This window comes from Trachypithecus francoisi, unplaced genomic scaffold (genome assembly GCF_009764315.1).
Source record: "Trachypithecus francoisi isolate TF-2019V2 unplaced genomic scaffold, Tfra_2.0 Contig01579, whole genome shotgun sequence".
Taxonomy (NCBI): Eukaryota; Metazoa; Chordata; class Mammalia; order Primates; family Cercopithecidae; genus Trachypithecus; species Trachypithecus francoisi.
This window is the reverse complement of record NW_022681442.1, coordinates 24,836,005-24,863,674: the sequence shown is the minus strand read 5'-3', so window position 1 is coordinate 24,863,674 and position 27,670 is coordinate 24,836,005. Positions and strand designations below refer to the sequence as shown.

The 27,670-nt window shown below is 41.6% G+C and overlaps 1 protein-coding gene across 3 annotated transcripts in view; it reads right to left on the bottom strand.

Moving 5' to 3' along the window:
- Positions 1 to 27,670, bottom strand: part of SORCS1 (sortilin related VPS10 domain containing receptor 1) — a 597,227-nt gene that overhangs the window by 45,506 nt on the left and 524,051 nt on the right. For all 3 annotated transcript variants that reach the window (XM_033183443.1, XM_033183451.1, XM_033183459.1), the window contains exons 19-20: positions 11,802 to 11,988; positions 1,873 to 2,006 (exon numbers count right to left, since the gene is read on the bottom strand). In XM_033183443.1, coding sequence (XP_033039334.1) covers positions 1,873 to 2,006; positions 11,802 to 11,988 — 321 coding nt within the window. The remainder of the gene's footprint in view (positions 1 to 1,872; positions 2,007 to 11,801; positions 11,989 to 27,670) is intronic.

Here is a 27,670-nt window from a genome sequence, read left to right as displayed (position 1 = left end):
TACATTCACCTTCTAGTACTAGTTTTCAAGGAGATGACATAGATTCCTCCTCTTCCACTATGGATAGAGGGCCCACTATGGGCTGAATTTACACGCATAGTTTCAGATGAAATTAAAAAGGGCCTCGGCCGGGCGCGGTGGCTCAAGCCTGTAATCCCAGCACTTTGGGAGGCCGAGACGGGCGGATCACGAGGTCAGGAGATCGAGACCATCCTGGCTAACACGGTGAAACTCCGTCTCTACTAAAAAATACAAAAAACTAGCCGGGCGACGTGGCGGGCGCCTGTAGTCCCAGCAACTCGGGAGGCTGAGGCAGGAGAATGGCGTAAACCCAGGAGGCGGAGCTTGCAGTGAGCTGAGATCTGGCCACTGCACTCCAGCCTGGGCGATAGAGCGAGACTCCGTCTCAAAAAAAAAAAAAGGGGGTCTCTTTTCAGTTTAGTTATGGTTGCAGAAGAGGTGAGAAGTTCTTTCCACTGTTTAGTTTCCTCCTGGGCCTGTGCAAAATTACATCTTCAGCTAAAGTCAACTTTCAGCTCCAGAGTAGAAAAATGTTCTTATTAAAATAAGAGACATCGTATTTGAAGAGCAAAGTCACCAAGTGAAAGAAGCTATGCTAGAAGAAGATGGAAGGTTTCAGCCCAAAGCAGTTCATCCCAGTGTCCTCTGGGGCTTCAGTTCTATTGCCTTACATTTGGAAGCACTTTAATTTCTGAGAATGGAATGAGTTCAAAACTGAAATAGACCATGCAGCCTGGTGCAGAGGCAAGAAAAATTAATGGAGGCGGCCGGGCGCGGTGGCTCAAGCCTGTAATCCCAGCACTTTGGGAGGCCGAGACGGGCGGATCACGAGGTCAGGAGATCGAGACCATCCTGGCTAACACGGTGAAACCCCGTCTCTACTAAAAATACAAAAACTAGCCGGGCGAGGTGGCGGGCGCCTGTAGTCCCAGCTATTCGGGAGGCTGAGGCAGGAGAATGGCTTAAACCCGGGAGGGGGAGCTTGCAGTGAGCTGAGATCTGGCCACTGCACTCCAGCCTGGGCAACAGAGCGAGACTCCGCCTCAAAAAAAAAAAAAAAAAAAAGAAAAATTAATGGAGGCATCAGAAGGCCTTAAATTTGGCCTCTTATGAAGCAGCTGGAAGAGATCAAAGCAAACCACTCCAGCTGCATCACCCTCACTTTTCTCATGTGCAAAATGAAAGACTTAGAGTAAATGAGGTGTTAGGTCTCTACTAGATTTAAAATTGCCACTGACTTTTGGGTATAGGGAACATTTGGAAAAACACAAAAAAGTTAAAGCTGACCTAAATAAATAAGAGTTTTTATTTAGGGGGAGGAGGCTGTCGGGGGTGGGTTGTAATGGAAATCTGTTGCTTGCACCTGTCCAGCATCCAGTTGCTTTGTTTTCTGTTGGTAACCACTTCTCCCCTTCTGCAGTTCATGTGGTTCCGAAAAGACTGACTTCCTCACCTCTCTGTCCACCCCCAGCACTGTGATCAAGACCTGGCCAGTAAGACTCAATTTCAGGACTGCTGTTAGAACTTTCAGGAAATAGAGTTTAATTTCTCTGCTAAGCTAGGGCTGCTAAGAGTCACTGCAAAGACAAGGGCATCTGGAGAAAAATGTCAACATAGAGGAAGGCAGAGATGAAACGCAGGTGAAGAGGGGCCAGAGAGAGAGAGAGAGAGAGAGAGAGAGAACATAATGATGAGATACTTAAGCAACAAGGGAGCTTGTTGTCCTTGAAGCTATGACTGCTTCTACACTCTCGGGTTCATAAGCCATTTCCTTCCCTCCTTTGCTTCAGGCAGCATGATTTGAACTTCTGTCTCTAGACCACATGTGGAACATGTGGAAGGTGAACCCACCTCTGTGTTGTTTCCGTACCACCACACATAGGTGAGGGTGCCCACTTGGCTGGGCCACAGCACCGCTGTTGCATTGACCTCTTTGTTCTTTGTGGTGACAAAGGGAAGAGACAGGTGCACGTGCTCCAGGGGACCTAAGGCACAAGAGAAAGAGAGGCCATGGAGGGGGAAGAGCTTCCTCTGCTCTGTCCTCCCTGCTCTGAAGAGAACACACATTTACTCCTGAAGCCCCCAAAACCTGGCTGCCATATTCCCTGAAAGAAGTGTTCAGATGCTTTCCCCACTTTGGAGAAAGAATACGTTGAGCACAATTGCACCTTGACATTTTGCACTTGCCAATCTTTCTACCAGCTCTAAAACCTGAGTTAGGTGTCTGTAAAAGTTAAAAAACATTACAGGTAATTTATGAAGTCCCTAAGAACAGGCATCATTTGAAAGTTCACAAGGCGATGCAGTCTTTCCAAGAGGTTGTATCCTTGGGGGTGAACCAGAGTCGTGAAGACCTCATAGAATCCATGCTGGTGGGCCGGGCGTGGTGGCTCAAGCCTGTAATCCCAGCACTTTGGGAGGCCGAGGCGGGCGGATCACGAGGTCAGGAGATCGAGACCATCCTGGCTAACACTGTGAAACCCCGTCTCTACTAAAAAATACAAAAAACTAGCCGGGCGAGGTGGCGGGCGCCTGTAGTCCCAGCTACTCGGAGGCTGAGGCAGGAGAATGGCGTGAACCCGGGAGGCGGAGCTTGCAGTGAGCTGAGATCCGGCCACTGCACTCCAGCCTGGTGACAGAGCGAGACTCCGTCTCAAAAAAAAAAAAAAAAAAAAAAAAGAATCCATGCTGGTGAAGGGTGGGTGGACAAATCTTCAAACCACTCTCCATGTAATTACCCTTTATTGTTTATTGGGTTTTAAAGGTCTGTGTATGTGTGAATGTGTTTGTGTATGTGTGTGCAAAGCTGTCTAGTTAGGTAAGCATGGCACACATACTGTGTTTGCGGTTGAATTAAGTTCAACAAGGACAGAGGTGTGTGTGTGAGTAGATAGAGCTCTACGGTTCTCAGAAGATGCTCACTTACAATATAGAGTGATTTTATCTACAGAGGCCTATAAAAACTGGAAACCTTAATTAGATGTACCAACCTCACAAAGATGTGAATGCCCTCTTCATAAAGAACCACTAGGACCTTTCTTTTGACCCTCAATCTTTTCTTTGAGTCACTGTTTGCAAGCAAAATGCAGCTTCCTATGCATTTGCCATCCCCATCTTGGTCCCACGAGATGGAGGAGAGAGAGAAATACCTTGGGCCTATTCACTTGGTTTATTACCTCCTCTTCTGCTTGCCCTTTAAATGTGTTTCCCAGAGTCCTGTGTTGAGACTTTTTCACTCTCTGCACACTTTTCTACTAGGCAACACCATCCATAACTTAACCTTCAAATGTCAAATGCATGTGAAGGGCTTGAACACCCCTTTCTGGGCTCTAGACTCCTTCTGCGGGGGCTAGACTTCTTTGGCTCCAGCAGTCAAATGTTCTCAAGGACCCTGTTATTTCCCTCTCCTGTATTCTCTACAGTTTGGTGATTAACGCTGATATTCATCCAGGAGCCCACTACACAAACAGAAAGTCAATTTCAATTTCTTTTTTGTCATTCACGTCCATTTAGGAAACCGACAATTTGGTTCCATAAATATCTCTAAGATATTTTTCTCACCCTCCTCAATCTGGCGCCCGGGTTCATACTCTAAGCACTTTCTCATTTCTCTTCCAGATTTTCCTGCCTCTAACTTTTCACCACCTGAATCCATCCTCCAAATGGCTGCAACAGTAATTTTTCTAGAAAGGCAAGCTGATCATGTTATTCATACTTGTTCAAAATTAAGATTCCCATGATCCGGCTGGGTGCGGTGGCTCATGCTCATAATCCCAACACTTTGGGAGGGCAAGGCAGGTGGATCACGAGGTCAAGAGGTCGAAACTATCCTGGCCAATATGGTGAAACCCCATCTCTTACAAAAATTAGTTGGGCGTGGTGGTGTGTGCCTGTAGTCCCAGCTACTCAGGAGGCTGAGGCAGTAGAATTGCTTGAATACAGGAGGCAGAGGTTATGGTAAGCCAAGATCACACCACTGCACTCCAGCCTGGTGACAGAGCGAGATTCCGTCTCAAAAAAAAAAAAAGATTCCCATGATCCATTTATAATAACGATAACTAACACATATTGATTTAAAATTTGTGAGACAGAAGACAGAGGCTGAAAACTTCTTGAGGGTAAGAATTCTTCATATTTATCTTCATATGCAAAGACTAGCAGAGTTTCTAAGACATAATAGATGCTCAAGTATTCACTAGGTAAAACAAATGATATAACTTCCCATGTCTGCCTTTGTTCACTCTACTCCGTCTTCAGAGAATGAAAAGTCTGGTGATCAGCATACAGAATCAAACTGATCTTCTGGCTCATAAAGCATATGTTGAGAAGCAGTTGATTATAAGCCAGAACAGTTCAATGAAATAATAAAAGGGTAACATTTACTGAGTGATGACTACAACTAAATGTTCTGCTAAGGACTCTGTTTTTCTTATTCTAACCTCATGAAACAATCCTATGAAGTAGGCACTCATATCCTCCCCGTTTAGAGATGAACAAAGTAAGGTGACTTTCCCTAGGTCATACAGCTAGGAAACATCATTTCTAGGGTATGAACCAAAGCAGTTTGGTTTCAGAGCCCTTGTTCTGGCCAGATGACAAGTGTTTGAAAGAACCTTTCCATTCAAACAAAATAGCTATTAAGAGTTGCTGCTTCCTGATCAGGTAAATATGTCCCGGGCATTGGAAAATGCACTTTCCACCTGGTTTCATTTATTGCACAAGTCTTGCTGTTTCCCCATCAAATGGTTTGTTCCAGCAAGCCACGTCCTGGTCCACCCCAGGGCCTCTGATTCTATACACCTTTCTTATGGCACCTGTCAGTCTTCAAGTCTCAGTTCCAGCATCCCCTCCTCTGTGAAATTCTTCCTGAGTCCCTCGATCTGAGTTAAATGAATCCATTAGAATACAATGACTAGATAAGCTATGCTAGAAATGCTAGTTCCATTCTAAAGAGGTTCACTTTGCTCCTCACAATTTTTTTTTTTTTTTTTTTTGGGACGGAGTCTCACTCTGTCACCCAGGCTGGAGTGCAATGGCATGATCTCGGCTCATTGCAACCTCTGCCTCCCAGGTTCAAGCAATCCTCCTGCCTCAGCCTCCCGAGTAGCTGGGACTACACACACACGCCACCATGCCTAGCTAATTTTTGTATTTTTAGTAGAGACAGGGTTTCACCATGTTGGCCAGGCTGGTCTCAAACTCCTGACCTTGTGATCTGCCCACCTCGGCCTCCCAAAGTGCTGGAATTACAGGCGTGAGCCACCGCGCCTGGCTGAGCATTTTTTAAAAGTCATAAACCAGAGTAAGAACAATGCTCTATGTCATTGTCTCAATGAAAAAATTCGAATCTTGTTAGTAAAACATGGTAATTCATTCAGTCTTTTTGTGTTTTTTTGTTTTGTTTTGTTTTGTTGTTGTTTTTGAGACAGAGTCTCCCTCTGTTGCCTAGGCTGGAGTGCAGTGGCACAATCTTGGCTCACTGCAACCTCCACCTCTCGGGTTCAAGCAATTCTCCTGCCTCAGCATCCCAAGTAGTTGGGTTACATGGGCGTGCCACCAAACCTGGCTAAGTTTTGACACCCGGCTAATTTTTGTACTTTTAGTAGATACGGGCTTTCACCATGTTGGCCAGGCTGGTCTCGAACTCCTGACCTTGTGATCCGCCCACCTCGGCCTCCCAAAGTGCTGGGATTATAGGCGTGAGCCACTGCGCCCAGGTGAGCATTTTTTCAGTCATAAACCAGAGTAAGAACAATACCTATATGTCATTGTCTCAATGAAAAAATTCGAATCTTGTTAGTAAAACATGGTAATTCATTCACTCAGTCTTTTTGTGTTTTTTTGTTTTGTTTTGTTTTGTTGTTGTTTTTGAGACAGAGTCTCCCTCTGTTGCCTAGGCTGGAGTGCAGTGGCACGATCTTGGCTCACTGCAACCTCCACCTCTCGGGTTCAAGCAATTCTCCTGCCTCAGCATCCCAAGTAGTTGGGTTACATGGGCGTGCCACCAAACCTGGCTAAGTTTTGACACCCGGCTAATTTTTGTACTTTTAGTAGATACGGGCTTTCACCATGTTGGCCAGGCTGGTCTCGAACTCCTGACCTTGTGATCCGCCCACCTCGGCCTCCCAAAGTGCTGGGATTATAGGCGTGAGCCACTGCGCCCAGGTGAGCATTTTTTCAGTCATAAACCAGAGTAAGAACAATACCTATATGTCATTGTCTCAATGAAAAAATTCGAATCTTGTTAGTAAAACATGGTAATTCATTCACTCAGTCTTTTTGTGTTTTTTTGTTTTGTTTTTCGTTGTTGTTTTTGAGACAGAGTCTCCCTCTATTGCCTAGGCTGGAGTGCAGTGGCACGACCTTGGCTCACTGCAACCTCCCCCTCTCAGGTTCAAGCAATTCTCCTGCCTCAGCATCCCAAGTAGTTGGGATTACAGGGACGTCCCACCAAACCCGGCTAATTTTTGACACCCGGCTAATTTTTGTACTTTTAGTAGGTACGGGCTTTCACCATGTTGGCCAGGCTGGTCTCGAATTCCTGACCTCAAGCGATCTGCCCACCTCAGCCTCCCAAAGTGCTGGGATTACAGGCGTGAGTCACGGCGCCTGGCCCTCACTCAATAGTTCTTGAGTACTGTGAACTATTGGGTATTATTCTAGGTGCTGGGGATACCTGGCATTTGGTAGAGTTTAGGTATTTCTGAGGGAGGAGGGTGCTGGATGCATAAAGCAGAGGTAGGTGATAAGGTGCTATTTTTGAAAGTGGGTTCATGGAAGGCCTCTCAGAGGAAATGGCATCTGAGCAGTGACCTGAATAAAGTGAAAGACAGCACCAAGAATCTAAGTTCCAGGGTGAGGGTAGAGTAAGTGAAAAGACCACGAGGAAGAGGGGTGCCTGCCATGTTTGAGAAATGTTCTTTTTTCCTTTTATTTTCACATAACCTCATTTTGGTCAGTGATGATTTTTATTTTTTATTTTTTATTTTTTTGAGATGGAGTTCAGTGGCACGATCTTGGCTCACTGCAACCTCTGCCTCCCAGGTTCAAGTGATACCCCTGCCTCAGCCTCGCGAGTAGCTGGGATTACAAGGACCTGCTATCATGCCCGGCTAATTTTTGTATTTTTAGTAGAGATGGGGTTTCACCATGTTGGCCACGCTGGTCTCGAATTCCAAACCTCAGGTGATCTGCCTAACTCAGCCTCCCAAAGTGCTGGGATTACAGGCATGGGCCACCGCGCCCAGCCAGTGATGAATTTTGTAAGAGAAATTCAAGACACATAGTACGTTGGCCTTGTAGGCCCTGAAATACGTATATATGTGTTTGTATAAGTTCACGCTTACATGCATATATGTTATATATGTATACACATATGAAATTTATCTTTCAGATTCCCACAGCATCTTTTATTCATTTACTTTTCATGGGTTTAAAATACCTGGTTCCTGCTATCCAAAAGCCTATTCTTTGACCATCTCTGCTCATCACAGAGGGTGCAGTATGCCCTAATGGAGCCACAGAGGTGAAACTCCAGACCCTGGAGGCTCCCAGCTGGCTGGCTGCATTAAGTAGAGAGCTGAACGGGCAGATATGGCTCCTTCAGACAGGTGTCTGCAATGCACAAAAGGGACAGTAGGTGGCGGTGCATCATTCCATATGAATCTTTCTGGAAAGGTGGTTGAAAGAATTGGGGAATTGTGTGAATTGGGTTTCCCTTCTCTTTTCTTGTTTATAGCCCTCCTGTGCTGCAGGAAACAACTGACGCCTGAGGCTGCATATTGTGTGTGTGTGTGTACCGGCTGCTGTGGCCTGCCTGCAGCATTTATGTTCCAGAGACCTTTGGCCACCTAATTAAATATTGTGCACATATCATATTGCTATTTGTCTGCAATGTTTAAAAAAGCTACTAGAAGAAATAAGAGTGATTCAAACCATAAAGTTGAGATCCTAAAACAGAGTTTCTCAAACTCTAGTGTACATAAAAATCATACTAATCTGTTCAAAGCAGATTATGATGCCATACTTCCAGGAATCCTAATTCAGTGGGTCTGGGATAAGGCCCAGAAACTACATTTTCATCGTTTAATTTGGGGGCAGGTGGCTCATTAAGCCACACTTTACAAAATCCTAGTCTGACATTTGCTGGTCAATAAAATGATGGTGTGAACAGTTGAAAAACTACATGGGTTTTCAAGCTACACAGATAATTTTACTCTAAGATGGGGCCAGAAAGTCTTCTGCACATGGCTCTTATATAAGGGAACAGCTAAGGGAAGCGGTTTAGCAAGAACTAGAAGATCCACCTTATCTTTTTTTTTTTCCACTTCCTGTTCTGCAAGTTTGCAGTCTTCACTGATTTTTTTTTTCTGCAAGACTGGCTGCGACAGGGCAGCTTTCTGAGCAGAAATCTGCATGCTCTGTGAATCCTCTGCCCCATCCAACTGAAGGCAACACTGGCTGCAGCACGTGTCTCATTAGTTTGCAAACTAGCAGAGCACAGTGAATACTATCCCCAAGGAATTACCAACTGTCAGGCTACAACAGTTTACCAGGCGCCCAGCAAGACCGGGCCCACTCCTGAAACACTAGGCAGGAACATCGGCTCCATTTGTTTCAGATGACATTTGCAAACCATCTTTTTTTTTCAAACCCTCTGGTTTGGAATCAAATCACCTTTCTGCACTGGAGAGTGGTGGGAATGTGTATGTGAGACAGGCAATAGGCTTTCAGGATTGCCCCCAGGGTAGGAATGGGGGAGGGACAGAGGACAGGCTTGGTGAGCTAAGAGTTGCTGCTCCCTCACAATCCACTAAGTCCAAATGTATATGCTACTTTGTGATGATAGAAAAATCAAGTTTTACTAGGTGCCAGGGTATCATATATTTTGCTTGATGGGACTTTTGGGAATGAGATGCGAATCTGCTTGACAGAGGAGAACATCGAGGCTCAGAGAGACGGAGTGACTTCTCCAGGAGTTTGAACCAAAATCTGGACCTAGTCAGAATGCCCGACTCAGTCCAATGCTTTTTTTCCCCTATAAAGCCACCTCTCACTGCCATATCATGGCACTTTGGCACCTACAGTCACTCATGACACCCTCCAGCTTTAAGATGCTTGAGAGTGTGACTCAGTCATGTTCTTGTTCTGACTTGCTTTGAGCGTAAAGTGAGGCCAGAGTCACAGTGCTTCTCCAATCCTTGATTTCTCCATCTGAAAGACAAGGCCAGAAGTCTATTACGGTATAGATGTGAAGATGAGCAAAATGAGTTTGTGTGCATAGCAAAGCACCCTGGATCCTTTAGGAGGGAGGTACTAACCAGGCATGTCAGAATCTGCTGAAACAGTTATGACATGAGTTTATATGTCTGTGAGTTAGCAAACAGCTTCAAACATGACCTTGTTTTTAACACAATTAGTACCCAAGAGCCAGGCTTAGAAAAAAGTTCCATTATATGAGGCATGCTTATCCAACCACTTAACCCAAGATGAGTCTACAAAATCAAATTCAGAACACGAAACATTCCATTACAAATTATCTTCCTCTAAGATTAAGGTCAAATATTTTATCCAATCAACTAGGCTAATGAAATGAAAGAATTGCAAGTGAATGAGAAACTGGTTTCTTTTAGAAGGGTTTCAGCAGCCCTTAATCTTGAGCAGAGACAATCTCTGTGTGTGTTGTTTTCCTCTCCAGGATTTTATTAACTAGGGAGGAGTCTTGCAGGGGAGCAGTAGACACCTCAACGGGTATGATCACACACATAGGAACGAGAAAAAGCCTACAGAGTGACAAAGAGGTGAAGCTATGGAAGATTTAATGGGAGACCCAGAAAATTTAGATCAGAAGCTGATACTGGCTTTTAAATCAGTATTTACATGTGATTGGACTACGGTAGATGTATAACAAATTTGTGGTATACGGAACACAATTATAATTTGTAAGGAAGCTAGTTCTCTGGCAAAATTACCCCTTATAGAATAAGCTATGAGATATGATATGATCTAGGTAGGAGCCATTCTCGGCAAATGTGCTGTCATTTTCATTGCAAGTTATTTTTGTTACTAATCATTAATGTTTGTGATGTATTTTTAAATATTTTAGCGTGATCATTTCTATGATACCATTGCTATCATTTCCCTACATACTAACATATAGGGAGGTATTATGTCTTAGTGAGTGGCAAGTCCTGAATGTCTATATAGGATGAGTCAGGGATGGCAGTTAGATGGAAGGGAGCCCCCGTGTGAGTCCTGAACTATGAAGTTGTGCAACAAGCACACTGCTTCTATCCAAAATGTTTGTTTCTTCAAGATGATCTGTAAAGAGTAGGGGGTAGATGGTAAAAGCTATGGAGACAGCTCCTCCAATCCCAAGCCACTCTTGTCGCTGACACTGACCTTAGTTAGCAAGAGCTAGGATCCTTGCGGCAGGTGGACCTGAGTCTGAAGCATGGTTCTGCTAGATAGTAGGTTGGCCACTTCAAGCAAGTAACTTAAGCTCTCTGAACCTCAACACTTTTTGTAAATAGGGTTACTAATAGTGCGTATTTCATAGGACTGTTTTGAGAAGTGAGATAATATACATTAAGAGCCTGTTTAGCACAAAGTCTGGAACATACTGTAAACTGTAGCCAAAAATAGACAGACCGAGTTGGCACACTGGGAATCATATGTAACTTTGTCTAGACCCAAATAAAGGAGTGCATGTTTCTTTGTAGCACCTCTGCCATGAGAGTACAGGAGACAGAGATCAGAATTACTGACATGTTAGGAAGACTCAACAACCAAAACATCCTTGGTCATCGCTTAATAGTCTTGCTCTCTCACTGGACCACAGCAGCTAAAAAAGAAAATGTTCTAATTGATACTTTCTGTATTCAATTTTGTTCCATGGGCAAGGTGCAGAGGAGAGGCATGGAGTAATGATGCCTGGCCTTCAGACTCTTGGACTAAAACTTGACATTTGAACAAGGCCATTCATATAAAGGAGCTACTTTCATTTAAAGGCAACAATTTCATTAGTAATCAACAAAAGTCGTATGACTGGGAAACCCCTTACACCTAACATATCAATGACACATGAGCACATATAACTTAGAAGTTATTATTGTCTCATCAAACTTACTCACATCTTCAGAATCCCCAGTGAGGGAAAAGCTTTAGCATTTCTTGGAACTGTTTCCTACCACAGTTTCCTTAACATTGTTTTTATACTCTTTCTCTCTACACCACCTTCTCTGTAACACCAAGTCATCCACAGATAGAAGCCCAGGAAACATATATTTTTAGAAAAGGAGCAAAACTCTAAAAGGATTAATAATAGCAACATATTATGAGAAGATGGAAATAATCAGATGGTGAGAAATTTCTTTACTTGGGCTAATTCTCAATGCATTAGATTGAGTGGTGCATGCGGATTGTTTACAACAATTTCTGACCCCCCACCAAAACCAAATTTCTTTGTTTCAACCAAATAGCTCTGCAAGTTGCTCAGGCCCAGCCTCCAGATTCAAGTGTTGCATCTTCAAGGCACCTGGGGTAGGCAGGGGAAATGCAATGAGAATTTGAAGCAATCCAGAGAGTCCAGGATTATTCAAATTCTACTCTTTGCTTTTCTTCTTACTCTTTCCTTATTTTGGTCTCTTAATCACTTCTTCCTCATTCCCCTTCTGCTAAAAGATAACTAGTGCACTTCTTCTAGATATAAAATTGTGAATTCGATTTGAAAGGATGCAATGTTTAAGATAGGTCATAAACCAACAACAGTAATAACATACAAGTTACATGTAAGTACAGGACGGCGCTGTCAGAACCCAGACTGTTGTCCACCTGCACGGTCACACGGAAAATGCCCACGTTCTGATAGACGTGTTTGATCCCATCTTCCGTGGAGCTGAGATTGACGTAAGACACCGCGATACCGTCGCCGAAGTCCACTTGGATGAGTGTCCGCTGAACATCACCCTGAAAAACAGCCCAACATCAGAGGGAAGGAGTCAGTGTTTGGCTGCTCCTGCCTAGGGGACCGGGGACTATGGCTTGTCCTAGTCCCTGGCTCAGGCATGACAGCAGCCCTGGCTCGCTCCTACAGCTAGGAGCATCTGCCTGCCTTTGACAGAATCCCTGTGACATTCCCTGGCAGGCAAGAGTTTGCTATGATGGATACACTCCAAATCTGAAGGACACCAACTACTATAAGTTTCAGGGATTTGAAAATTAAAAGTGCTTGATTATCAGCTGCAATGTGATATTCAGTTCCTCCAAAGGCTTTGGTAATAGTCTTAGCATCCATAAGGATAAAAGGTGTACACACACAACTTAAAAAATTTAGCTTACCTGGGTCAGGCGCAGTGGCTCATGCCTGTAATCCCAGCACTTTGGGAGGCTAAGGCAGGCAGATCACAAGGTCAAGAGATCAAGACCATCCTGGCCAACATGGTGAAAGCCTGTCTCTACTAAAAATACAAAAATTAGCTGGGCATGGTGGCACATGCCTATAGTCCCAGCTACTCGGGGGGCTGAGGCAGGAGAATTGCTTGAATCTGGCAGGCAGAGGTTGCAGTGTGCCAAGATCGAGCCACTGCACTCCAACCTGATGATGGAGTAAGACTCCATCTCAAAAAAAAAAAATTTAGCCTACCTGACTGACATGGTAATGGACCACTCCACTTCCTGTGTCTTCAGGACCACCCCTCAACCCGAATCCCCCTCGTTATTTCTCGTTCCCTAATTGTATCATAGGAAGGATGGAAGACACTTTGCGTGATATCTGATATGACACTGGACTCAGCACTGTTATTATCTGGGATAATAATGGTTAATTCTTTTATGCTTTAGCATTTCAAACTATCAAAATGATCTCATGTTATTCTTCACAGATTCTTAGTCTAGTCTGGAGAGAGGAGTAGGCAATCTTTTTTATAGATCTACTTTACAGATGAAGAAGGTGAAGTCAAAAAAGATGTCATCACTTGTTCAAGGTTAACACAGCTAGTCAGCGGCGATCCTGGGATTCTAACCCACCTTTCTGCACTTCCAGGTCATTCATTATAGAGAGAATATAGCACTGTGGGCAATCAAGGCTCTCCTGGGCATGAATTCTCATGTGCCATTAACAAGCTGGAAGACTTCATGTAAGTCATTCAGTCTCCTTCAGTCTCAGTGACAAATCTATGAACTGGGTATAATAATACCTTACTGTTTTAAAGAGCTGTTGTAAAAAATATGCAGGAAATTAATTACAGATTAATTAGTTCTCTGTAAAATGCTACATAAAAATGACTGTAAATCAATGTAGCTGTAAAAGACCTACTAGTGTCCCTTTAAAGCTTAATTGAAATTGTGTGGTTCCAAATTTCCCATGGGTAGGCAGAAGAAGATAAATTCTGCATTATAGGCCGGGCGCGGTGGCTCAAGCCTGTAATCCCAGCACTTTGGGAGGCCGAGGCGGGCGGATCACGAGGTCAGGAGATCGAGACCCTCCTGGCTAACACGGTGAAACCGCGTCTCTACTAAAAATACAAAAAAAAACTAGCCGGGCGCGGTGGTGGGCGCCTGTAGTCCCAGCTACTCGGAGGCTGAGGCGGGAGAATGGCGGGAACCCGGGAGGCGGAGCTTGCAGTGAGCCGAGATCGCGCCACTGCACTCCAGCCTGGGCGACACAGCGAGACTCCGTCTCAAAAAAAAAAAAAAAAAAAATTCTGCATTATAAAATCCCAGACCTGTAAAAAAAGAAATGGCCTTTGGAACAACAGTTTAGATTCTTAAGGAAAAAAGTTGCTTAGACCCCATTGACAAAAACCAGCTTCCTTCACACACAGTCCATCCTTTAACAAATTTTGTTGTTGCTGTTAGCCTTTCCCACTTTCAGGAAAGAAAAAAACAAAAACCTTTGAACTAGAAACGTATTTTCGATTAAGTAAGGTTCATATGGTATCATATTTTTTGAAAAGGCCAAGTTTAAAATGTTGACATTTAAAAGATTAATTCACAGGGAAAAGAAAAGTAGTTCAAATCCTATGAATCTGTGTGACCTACTCCTCTGCTCTATGCCCAGCCAAGCATTGTGTATGGGACTCACAGCAGTGGACTCTCAATAAGTACACAGGCACAAATTCTACCCCAGGGTAAAAAGAGAAATTCCATTCAGAACTACAAAATAAATATCCACAAGCCCAGACATTGTGCACTTACTTGAATTCCCTTCACTAATAAATATAAATGTCAACTATTCTTGTTGACGTGCCCTTCATTTAAACAACCAAAGTGGACTGATCAATTTCTCATTCTGTTTCCAGTTAGTTTCCACTCCTAATTTTTAAGAGTTGCCAGGAAGATAGCCCTAGGTGTGGGCATGGGGAAAGAGCCCACTTTTGGAGCAAGTATCTGAGGGAAATAGTAAGGATATCTGGGGTTATCCACGGAATAAAACAAGGAATGCAGTTTCCACTAGAGAGGAGCAGGACATGAGGGAAGAGGGAGACAGACAAGTTTAATGCACTTTGTGGCAACTGAGTGAGCATCAGGCAGGAGCCATCATTTGCAAAAGGACAGAGGGGAGATTCACACCTTCAGTCAACTCTACTTCAGCCTCCACTGAGAGAGAGCAGACACACAGGTGGGAAGAATACAACTTTGGCTGCCATTGCTTGAGTCTACCTTGCCTTGCCCTTTCTGTCTGGTCTTCATCACTTCCTTTTTGTTGTTCTGCATCAAGACCAGTTACATAAGAGCCCTCCAATTTCTACCTCTCTTGATGTCTACTGTCTGTCTTGCTGCGTTTTGTTTCATGATAGGATTCTTCATTCTCCATTCATGGAATGTTCTCTGCCTATATAACGGGTGAAAGGATGGAGCTACTCAAAGTTTGGACTAGTGCATTAATTAGTAAGGTTTCCATTACAGAGTCAGGCTATTAGGGTGTTAGGTCAGGTATTTTACATATAATTATATAACAAATCATACTTTAGACGATAGAATCAGGTATTAAGTTTAACACGCACCTGACAGCCCCTGAAGACAAAGGCATGGAATTCTCCAATCAAATGTGAAGTCCCCAGGACCTCCTGATGTTGGGACAGATAGACCTCTGGGCTTGGACTCTGCACTAAGAGATAAGAATGTCAAGGGACCATGTATGACAGCAGAAGGCAGCAAATTATATTCCTGCTGTCACTTTCCAGTAAAGGTGGACAAACTAGATTCCATGCCTTTTCCTTCAGGAGCTCTCAGGTGAGTAGTAAGACTAATACCACTGTAACAGCTTCATACTGGGGCTCATCTGTCATTAGATTCTGGTGTTCCTGGGCTCAAATGACTGCTGGAAGCAAGGATGCCAGCCACTTTCAGAGAATAAGAAACCGAGCAAAGGGATGGCAGCCCAAGTCCTAATAACTATTGACTAGGCATACTCACCCTATCAACTCTCTGGTCATTCATTCACCCAACTGTCAGATATTTATTGAGTGTCTATCTCATGTCAGTCACCAAATGGGAAAATGTTATTAAGCAAGCAATAGCCAAACAAACAAAACAAATATGGCCTGGGCTTTCATGAGCTTACAGACCACTAGTGAAACACATGTACTTTAATTAACTAATTATGCAAATAAAAATTATTGCAGAGTGACATGAAGGAAAGGTACATGGAGTTGTAAGCTTTTGCAATATGCAGGACTAGAGAGCTGATCTGATTGGGAATTTCAAAGCAGGCTTCCAAAAGGAAGTGATATCTGAGCTGAGAATACCTGAAAGAAGCAGGTAAATTAACCAAATGGAGGAGATGAATGAAAGAGGTACAACTGAGAGAGTGCAGGCCAGGGGAACAGAGGGAACAGATGTGCAAAGGCCCTGTAGTAGAGGGAGATAGTACAGTTGAAGAAATTAAAAAAGAAGGAGGAAAAAGAGAGAGAGAACAAGAACATGTTACTAAATGAGGTTAAAGCAGAGAAAAATATCTTTTCGGACTTGTGAGTCAAATTCCTGATTTTTATCTTTCTCCTAAGAGCAATGAGAAGCCATTGAAGTGTTTTAATTTTGAAATGTTTTTAAAATTTTAATTGATAATAATCACATATATTTATGGGGGTATATGCGATATTTCAATACATGTATATAATGTGCAGTGATCAAATCAGGGTAACTGTGACATCTATAACCTTGAATCTTTTTTATTTCTTTGTGTTGGAAACATTCAAATTCCTTTCCTCTAGCTATTTTGAAATATATGATAAATTACTGTTAATGACAGTTAACACTGTACTGTGCTATAGAACATTAGAACTTATTCCTCCTGTCTCACTGTGATTTTGGACCCATTAACCAATCTCTGCCTACCCAGCCTCTTGTAGCTACCATTCTACTCTCCTATTCTGTGAGATCAACTTAATGATTCAAGTGTTCTAAGTAGGGGTTTAAGGGAAGATGGCATGATGATATTTTTAATTAAAAATGATCACTCTGGCTATGATATGGAGATGAACTGGAAGGGGATCCAAGTGTGCTGGAAAGCCAATTTGGAGGTATTCTAGGATAGATGATAGTAGATTAAACAAAAAAACAAACAAACAAAAAAGCTCCAGCAGAAAATTATATGCACCTTTCTGTCAAAATTAATTCTCATAGTTCATTGGTTTTGAAATCAGTAATTCTGAGCCTTTGATATCAACATCTCTTTTAGGAGTTTTATTTCTTGATCTTGATGTCCAACTACTACCCATGATCCAGCAGTGTTTTGAGGCCTCTCAGAGGATGCCCAGTCCTGCTGCAGTCTGAGGTCTGCAGCCGATGCTGGGCTGTAGCGAAGGCTGAGGTCCTCTCATTCTGATTGTTGAACATTAGGTCTTCTTGTGGTCGGATTCATCTGAAGATGAACACTACAGCACAAGTTGATGCTATTCTTACTTGGTTTTAATATGATGAAACAGCTTTACCAGGATGCTTTAGGACTGTAAATACTAAGGTTGTAATAAGGCTGGGAATGGAAAGACTAAACTCATTGTTTGTGGACTGGAGCATAATCACAAACAAAAGTGACATAATACATATGCAGCCAAGATTAGCAAACTTCGCTAGAAAAATGAGTTGTTGGGTGGTACTAGGGTAGACTGTGTGAACTCCACGGGTCTGAGAAGTGTCTGGTTAATGGCTGTATCTTCAGTGACTTAATGTAATGCCTGCGAATGATCCTTTTTAGTTCCATATAATTTGAAAATTGCACATTTCTATTGTGTTTGTCAAAATTCTTTCTTATATATTATCTCATGTGGATGTTAGGACCCTAGGAGATAGAAAGGACAGATGTTATTTATGTTTGATACACCAGAAAATCTGGAGTACAGAGGGGTTAAGTAAGATGCATAAAGTCACGCAGCTAGTTAGAGACCTACAAAAGGGTTTAAGAAGATCTGTGCTTTGACTTGACCTATTCAGTTCAGTTCTCTTTGAGTTTCTTTAATTGAAATTCCTTGCAATATTTCTCTCAGACCAAGAGGAAGGTGGTAACAAAGATAAAGTATTATTTTCTTTTCTTGCTTGACTGTATTCCTGGCTTTGACTCTTTTCCTCTCTAACAATGATAGGTTGGCATTTACTCAACACTCTGCTTCTGTCTACCCGCTAGTAAAACAGTATTATGTTTAAGCCATAAAGAAGATAGAGAATATGAGAAACAATTGGTATTCATAATCAGTAGTCAGTAAAGTCATATGTATAATTAAGTGAAAAATACTTCAATCTAATAAATCAAAATAAATCATTTCTGAAACTAAATCCAGGCTGGCAAACATCTAGACTATTATAAAATTCTTTAGATCTAATGCTCTTTAGTCACATGTCCTAATACAGACACAGAATTGAGAAGACTAGTTCAAAAGAAGTTCCTGAGAAAGGCACAAGACCCACATGAAGTCCACGTGATGATTCTATTCTCCAAGGGTATTGCTGACTTCTAGAATAGAAAAACAAATATATCAAATGGCCACCAGGAAGCCAATATTAACCTGAGCAATGAAAGGTGTGTGAACCTATCAGTTCCTGTAACACAGATTCACAGAAGAATGGGAAAATAAGTGCTATGGAAACTCAACACTGACAGCCTCAGTCCAGAAATGAGACTCCAAGATGTCCTTTAAGGCATCAGAGACCCATTGTAGACAGATACCAGGCTCGTATATCAGAACCTGGTCCATGCAAGCACAGCAGTGGCCCTGACTCAAGCTTCGTATGAGCAAAAACTACATTGCAGAAAAATCACTAGTATAACCCATTTTTAATTAAAAAAAGCAACAAATAACACAGTAAATATAATAAATCTGTGTGTGTTTCTGTGAGTACAGAGAAAGGTGATAGCAAAGGTAGCCCAGACTGTTAATATTGATTACCCCAGAAGTGGAGTGAAGTGAGGGGCAGGAAGGGATCAGCAGGATTAAAAGAAAGGAGTGAATGAGGGGAAATACATATTTCTACAAATTTAAAAGCGGGTAGAAGACTGTATAACACAAGAAACATTACAAAATACAACATTATACCTCTACTATTACTGTAAATATTTTAATATGGATTACATACATTGGAAATAACCAATGTAACACAGACTTTGTTTTGACTGATGATGGAATATAACCAGCTGGATTTATGTTGTTATTTTTGTGTTCTTTTGACCACAAAGTAAGATTTTTCACACATCATTAAGCAGCATTGAGTGATAGAAAGGAAATCAGATTATTTCAGCCATTTCTTTATATGACTAAGGATATTTAGGCAGAGTAGAGCATATGAAATAAAAGTAACTCACCATGATCCTGCATACCCTACTCTAAGGAGGTAGACTCAGGTTAGCAAGGTCTCAACAAGAAGTGGAAAAGGAAATAACATTTCAATGTATCCTGACATTCAAAGAAGAGATTTCATCAGCCAGTGTAGTAAATACATGGAGAGAAAAGCTATCCTCCTGTGTTTATTCAGAACAGTGAACTATGGCATGTGACTTTGTACACAAAGTGAGAGTGCAAGTAAGATTGATCTAGTTGGGTGCAGTGGCTTATGACTGTAACCTCAGTACTTTGGGAGGCTGACGTGAAAGGGCCACTTGAGTCCAGGAAGTCAAGACTGTAGTGAGCCATGATTGCACCACTGCACTCCAGCCTGGAAAACAGAGTGAAACACTCTCTCATTAAAGAAAAAATATAGAAAAGGAAAATAATTGCTCTACAAGATCCCCTGGGTGGTCACCAAGGGAGAAGAGAGAAAACATTTCTTGAAAGTTTACTGTGTCAGAAATAGCAACTACTTTCTATATATTATCTTATTTAATCTTTGTATCAGTCTATTTTCACACTGCTATAAAGAACTGCCTGAGACTGGGTAGTTTACAAAGAAAAGAGGTTTAATTGACTCACAGTTCCACATGGTTAGGGAAGGCCTCAGGAAACTTACAATCATAGTGTAAGGGAGAGCAGGCATGTCTTGTGTGGTGGCATGTGAGAGACAGTGTGTGTAGGAGGAACTGTCAAATACTTATAAAACCATCAGGTCTCTGAGAACTCACTCACTATCATGAAAACAGCATGGAGGAAACCACCCCTATGATCCAATCACCTCCCACTGGGTCCTTCCCTCAACACTGGGGATTATGAGGATTACATTTCAAGATGAGATTTGGGTGGGGACACAGAGTCAAACCATATCAATCTCCAACCCTAAAAGAATTCAGACCTGTTCAAATTTGCCTAGAGTCACAAGACTAGTTTGAATCAGGCTGTTCTTAACTCTGAGTCCAGCACTCTTACAACTCGTTCACAGAAAACACTCAAACTACTCTGGTGCTCATTCCCAGATGGGTGCTAAAGAATGAATTCACTGATGTGTGAAACCAAAGAACTTTGCAAGCTTTGCTAACTACAACCCTTTAGAGGAATGCCAGAGTGATGTAAGATGATCCCAGTGTAATATGCCAGACTCTATAAAATACCCCAGAAGCTTCAAAATGTGTTTGTGAGTGTTCCTGGTGGTGTGAGTGTTTGACAAAGTCTAATATGACTAATCAGGAAACAAATGTTGTAACTGTGTTGGACCTTCTCGTGTGACATTTTATAATAGTAAACTGAGCTTTTATAGAACAGGAAAAAAAAAAACAGTCTAGGATAAAAGGCAGCTACATACAACCTATCTTCTGTTCCCCAGCAAGTTATTTGTCCTCTCTGACTTCTCTTCCAAGAGGTGCTGCCACTGCTGAAAGCCAAAGTTTCCACAGCAGAGCAGCGGGGACAGAGTGCTCCCAGGATGTCTGGTTTGCATCATGCCTTATAGGTGTTTCTTCAGTTTCAAAACTGAGCTCTGGACAGTGACTTCAAGATATTCAAATCCCTGCATAATTACAGAGTATTGTCAGCCTTTTCCTCTTGTCTGTTCAAAGATGGTTTTCTAAAGCGCATGTCTTTCTACAAATGTGCACACCTCCTGAGCTTCTCTGCAAGCAAAACTTACGGTGAATTTGGATGCTCTGACCTGGGAGATGAAGTCACCACTGTGAAGAGGATAGTGTAGAAGGTTTTACATTTTTTCTAGAGAACTCAGATCTGTCAAGGCCAGGAATTCCACAGAGAGCAACTTTGAACACACCAAATCATTGGCCTAGATTTATGACATTTCACTTTCTCTCAGATGAAATGAAGATGGCTGTTTTTCGGGCCCTTCTGTGAGGTCTCAGATCCTTGGGACTTAACTAACTAAAAACCCAAATACTTCTGGATCTAATGCCCAGATCAAGACATTCCAATAGCAACATCACAAAGTGGTTTAATCATTCCCTTGGAAAGGGGTGATAGTACCATGTATTTCACTGAATCCCAAATTTCCCTTTTGTGTGTTCTGTACTTGGTGTCTGGTTTAAAATGGAACGGAATATGTAAGGCAGGAGGAATACTTAGCGTGTGTAAGCAGAGAATGACTATGAGCTGGGGCCTCTGTACTCTATCTAGATATTGTGGTATAGAGAGGTTCAGAATCTTGACCCATTGCAGTTTGGAAGCACTTTTTAGATAATAACGGGCACTGCTATACTGTTAGCACTGCATGGTGGCTGTAGGAATTACATCAGCAGGCTCTGGCTGGAAAACTAGGGGGCTGCCAAATGACATAAATCTCATAAATGTTTTTGAATGACTTTTGAAATTCACTCATAAAGTAAAAACATTCAGCTATGTAATTAGAACAAAATTGTATATACTTTAAAAATAGTAGGACGTTTCCTTTAGGAATAAATCTCTATGGAACCAGGTTTTCCTAGTAGTAAAATATGTAACAGAAATATGTCAGCATTGTTAGAAAAAATTTAAAAAAAAAAAGAGAAAAAAAGGCATGGTATATTCATTGGTAAAATATAGAAATACATAAAATGATGACACAGAAAATTAAAATCACCCATAATTATATCACCCACAGATTACCTTGTTAACATATTGGTGAATACCATTTTAATCAATGAGAATGCACGTGGACACAGATACCACTCCTATAACACTGGAATTACTATACTGTTTTTAGCATTATGCGGTCAACATGTTTAAATAGCTTAAATTTTTATACCTAGTATCACTTGGTGGTCTTAACCAAGTCATAAGACCTCTTCTATGAAATGGATATATGATTTCTTGCCCTGGAAGTCACTTCATCCCCCTCCTAAATTATTAGGTTGTTGTGAAATTCAGTTTAAAGAGGTGCTGCATGTGAAAGAGGTGCCCTACAAAAGTTAGGTGGCAACCTGGGAATTAGAAGATCTAGTTTTATGTCCTTCGAAAAACATTGTTTATTTGGACCTCAATTTCTCTACCTGTAAATTAAAGATGGGAAGAGCCGATGATCCTAATTGTCACTTCCAAGTCAGATAATCTGTGATTTTTACAATTCTATTATTCTTGTTATTAGCATTATTGTGAATCAACACATATATATTCTAACATCAATTTGTGCTGCTGAGATAAGCTCAGATCTCAGGTAAAGATGTGGAACTTATTCAAGTGCTGCTGTCATAAGGTGGAGACTTTCCACTGCACATTAATGGTAGACCAGCTTGAGGACTGAGCGGCTGAGCAGAGGGTCATAGAGTAACAAATGGCAAAGTGCAAAGCCAGAAGCCTGAGGAAGTTATTCACTCAGATGAGGATTGCATGGTGTGATGAAACCTTGATTCAGGGCTGGTGACCACCCAGGTGGATGAAGTGGGACATTAGTATTGTCAGGGCCTAAAGTAGGCAGACTAGAAGACTGAAAATTCAAACTGAAGACTATTTCATGAATCCAGGCTCTGGGATGTTTGCTGAACTGGAACTGTCAGTAATGAGCCAGGTATATAAGTCAGACTAAAGTTCTTAGCAAACATCTTTTCTTTGAGATCCTAAAGAACAGCAATACTCCAATATAGTTGCATTTGTTTTCAGGGGAGAGAAAAGTGGAGCCTTAGAAAGGGTTGCTGACCAATCCAACTTGAACTTCAGACATTAGGCTTCTAGCTAAAGAAAACCTATATTGCCTGCCTCATTTCCTTCAACAACAACAAGTGAGAAGAAATTAAGTGGCTCAATTTCCTTGCTAGAGTCAAAGAGAATAATGCTGAATGGAGAAAGGAGTAAGTAATACACAAGAAAACTTCAAGTCTTCAAGGCTCACTGAAATCAGCTTCCACTCCTTTGTATGGAAGAAGAAAACAGTTGAGGTGTCTATGTCAGAACTAAGCTGGCTTAGAAACTGATTCCTGCCTCACAGGGTCAGGAGATCGAGACCATCTTGGCCAACATGGCGAAACCCTGTCTCTACTAAAAATACAAAAATTAGCTGGGTGTGGTGGTGCGTGCCTGTTATCCCAACTACTCGTGAGGTTGAGGGAGGAGAATCACTTGAACGCAGGAGGCGGAGGTTGCAGTGAACTGAGATCACACCATTGGACTCCAGCCTGGCAACAGGGTGTGTCTCAAAAAAAAAAAAAAAAAGAAAGAAAGAAAAGAAACTGATGCCTGCCTCAACATAACACTGCTTATTAACCCTTTGTACCACCACTAAAGGCTCCAAATAACCTTTTCTCCAGATGAGAAAGTAGGTCAAACTGTCATGAATTCAGACGAGTATCTCGTAGAAATTTTTATCAACAGCCATCTTCTCTACCATCTGATGGTTGACAGCATCCTGCAATATTTATGAAGTGTTATTACACTGTGGGTACTTTAATGCTCCCCTAAGTCTTTCAATGTATATGAAATTACGAATCATTGAAATCTGTCTAACGAGGACACAGTCCTCACGTTTTGGAGTTAAATCTCACAAAAGTGATAATCATGAATTTTCCTTATTTTCAGTCTTTGTATGTAAATTGAAGTATTAAGACAATGAGATACAGATCAAAGTTTTAATTTTCGTCCCTTGCCTCAGATTTAATTTAAAAGTCTTAAATTATGCAGAGAATTGCATCTCTTTACTCTTACAGCTGTTTAAAACAGATTTAATTATCTTCTTTAACACGCAGATACTACTTCTGCCTACCAGTTCTCTCAAACAAATGCCTCCCAAATCAGTTTTGTTGAGTTCTTCAGACTGATTAGGGCCTTTGCCATCTATCCTGTGCCTTCAGGTCCTTGCACTGGATTTCTCTGGGAAGCTGAGTTATTGTGTTGAAAGTCTATAGGCTCATTAGGTTCTCATTAGTGGTCTAGAGGACATCCATCTTGAGTGAGTCTCCAAGCAAAGAGATGCCACCTCTCACTGCCTGCTTGAATCTCAGTGCAAAACACCTTCGATCAGTTTCCTAAAAGTCAGGCATAGTTTGAAAATGTTTAGCATCTTAGACTCAACTTTATGGATTTCTCTACTCCTCTTCCAGTTGGTTCTTGGACTAACTGTTCTTTATTTTTTAAGGCAATAATGATGCCTAAATGCATTGTGTGTGCTTGTGTGTGTGCGCACGTGTGTTCTTCTTTCATCTGCCACAGTGAGTCTGGGATGGAAGTACGACTGCTCCTTTGCCTTGTGCTGCTAATGAAGGTTCTGTCATGAGAGTACACTTGGAGAGAACCCTAAAAGCAGCAGAAAATGAGGCAGGTGGTATTGATGACATTGGAATTTTTCATCAACCTCAGAATAGCTATGTGGCTTTCTGAGTAACACATCAGGTGAGCCAAGTTGTGGGATTTTGGAGGAATTGTGTTATGGAAGCATTTCTGTCATCTAGGTTTTGAGGGTGACCTCATATGCTATTTGCAGAAAAGAATCCCATTTCTTGCACATATTAAATCTGTAATTTTCTGGCTTGAGCACATACTACTGTATATGAAGTTGCAAACTAGTATCAGTGTACCTAGTCTTTAATTATTTTCTGGCAATAAGTTCTCTTTGCTCTGGTTTTAGCAATGTTTTCATTGATATTCTTATGCTAGAATTAGGACATGCACTAGGAAAGGATTAAGGAAGAGATTTAGATTTCAGATGAAGATTGTACCACGTTTTGACTGGTTTTCAAATGTTAAGAGTCTTTTCCTTTTAAGTTTCAGTTTTATCTCTATGCTTCTTGGGGAAGCCTATCCAAATCCAGATACATTTATTGAGTTTCTATCAATATGTTAGGTACATTGTACAGAGATGTGGGAACTTCAATCAGGAGTGACATGATTCTTTCCTTAAACTATACCCCCAGTATAGTTTACTGGGGGATGCCAAAAATATTATTACAAAATAATGCAATAAATAACTGCATTATAATTTATTATATTTAGATAATTTATTAATCTTTTTTATTTCCAATAGATATAAGGTATTAGGCACTTTCTACTTCATGTCATTAGATTTTCATTTAAAACTCAATATAACAGAGCTTCTAGTCAAACCAAAACATATATTCCCATAAACTAAAGTAAGTCCATTAATGAATGAAAAGTACATGATATAAAATTGGCACTTAGTAAAATATTCATCAAAGAACAAATAAATAAACACAAATATCTAACTATTTGCTGAGACAGTTGATGCCTCAGGTCTCTGATGGTTTAGATGAAATGCAAAGGAGATGGAAATTACAAGGAGGGGTTTGTATGCAAGTAACTGGGACAAAGAAAAGAGGCTTAGATCAGTCCCTAACCCAACCTAGCCCCATAAAAGAAAGACAAGACTGTGGGAGAAAGTTGAACCATGATATAAGATGGACAGAGGCACAAGCTTTGGTACTCACATGAAAAAAAAATACTGTAACAACTTGGGGAGGTGAATCTTTTGCATTAATCACACTGTGATGTCCTATCAGACCCTAGCAGAGACCTCTAGGTTTCTTTGGTACTTGGAAGACTTGCTTTTTACAGACATCAAAAGCATGACCTTAAGATCCCTGTTTTTACAAAGAGTTGGTACCAGAAATAGGGCAAGAGTCAGGCACTATTTTCAAAGTAAATTCAGAAGGATCAAATTTAAATAAGAAATGCACTCATATAGATTTTGAGGAGAATAAAGATACCATGTATTGCCAGTAGGGGCACATGCCAGGGATTTTTTGTTTTTGTTTTGGATTTAATTAAAAAATATTATAGCCTAATTTATACCCAAGCCTCTGAAGAAACACATGTATTCTAAATTCCTTGGGTGCTGCATTCATATCCTATGTTTTTGCAATATTCAGTGTCAGGCACACCAGGCATTCAATGAAGGCATCATTTTCCAAAGAGGGGGAACCCAGAGAGGATTTCGCATCTCTCTTTGCTGATGTGAAATATTCCACAAACGGGTCCCAAGCCATTAGTATTCTCAGAGAAGCCAGGAAGAAAATTTTGGTACATTTATCGATTAGTGTCTAAGAATGAATATAAGAGCCACAGGCTAAACTGGCTTGGTCATTGATGATTTGGCCTTTTCTTTCTACTCCTTCACCTTTGTGACTACTGATAATCCCAGCCATGGGTTTCTACGGAGGCTTAGGAGCTACATGAAGTTCTTCTTACGACCTACATGAAGTTCTTCTTAGAAAATGGTTCCTTCACCATAAAGAAGCAGTAGAAAGACAAGATATCACAGATCCTGGATTAGACCCTAGGCTCTAATAGTTAGTAGTTGTGTGATCTCAGGTAAGTTACTTGCCTTTCTGTGCCTCAGCTGTGCCATCTGTAAAATGACAATAATGGTAACACCTACTTGCATAGAGTTGCTGTCAGATCTACATAAGATAATTCATGAAAAGCCTCACAAACTGGAACAGTGGTGCTCAATGAATGTTGGATAACCACATTATTATTATTGTGTCAAGTGTCAATTCTCCTCAACTTTTGAGACACTCTGTGTCTCTTCATTCTGCATTGCTAATCATGTGCATCTCCCATGCCTACATATGTAATCCAGAGGGTCACAGAGAAACTGAAGGTCTTTTTCTGCAAGGAGGAGTCTGAATCATCAGCACAGCATCTCACAATCACATGTGAGGTCCCCAGGGTCTCCCGATATGAAGAATGTGCTGTTGGCTTGGTGCTCTGCACCAGGAGAACAGAGCGTCAAGGAGCCAGATCTGACAGCTGGAGGCAGCAGATTTCATCCCTGCTGTTGAAGCTTTGCCCACTCAAGTGGAATGAACTGACTTGTTATCTTTTTTCCTTCTTGTGCCCAGAAGGCATGAATTCACATATCTTCGAACCAGATTCCCCAATCTGTTCCCACATCACTCAACCCAGTGTGAGATGCCTGATGATGATCTTTGTTACATGGAAAGCAGAGTTGAACAGATGAGAACCAGGCCTCTGTCCCTGAAGTGTGTTCTCTATCATTTGCATAAAGGCTGGAGCTAAACAGAAGTGAAAGTTCATGTTTCTGATCTTGCTATATTGTGTTCTTAGAAATGGAAAAACTCTCTGAACTCTGCCTTAGTATAAACATCTGCTGCTTCAAAAGATGACACTCCTCTGGGTATCAGGACCAGGTGCCTCATGTCTCTGGGAAGAGAACCTTCACATTCACCTTGCACACAGGGTGGAAGTGTGGCCCTAAGCGTACCAGAAAGGTTTTTCTTATTTTTCCTTTTTTTTTTGCCCAAAGACGTAAATATAAAGTACTATATTTTAAATGGATTTCCAAAATGACTTTTAAGTAAGCTTTTTGTTGAGTAAAATGTACTTAACATTGTACCTTACTCAAATTGTACATTAATGTAATGTACTCATTGTACATTAAAAATGTACAAATCACTGAATATACAACTCGAATTTTACAAAGTGAATGCATCCATTAACTGCTGCCCAGATGAACCAGCTGAAAACTGTCAGTACACCCAAAGTTCTCCAATCACCCTGCCTCCAAAGTTAACAGTAATTCTCCCTTCTATTACATGAAGTATTATTATTGAGACGGAGTCTAGCTCTGTCACCCAGGCTGGAGTGCAGTTTTATGATCTCAGCTCACTGCAGCCTCTGTCTCCTAGGTTCAAGCGATTCTCCTGCCTCAGCCTCCCAAGTAGCTGGGATTACAGGTGCCCACCACCACGCCCAGCTAATTTTTGTACTTTTAGTAGAGATGGGGTTTCACTGTGATGGCTAGGCTGGTCTCGAACTCCTGACCTTGTGATCTGCCCGCCTCGGCCTCTCAAAGTGCCGGGATTACAAGTGTGAGCCACCACAGCTGGCCACCATAAATT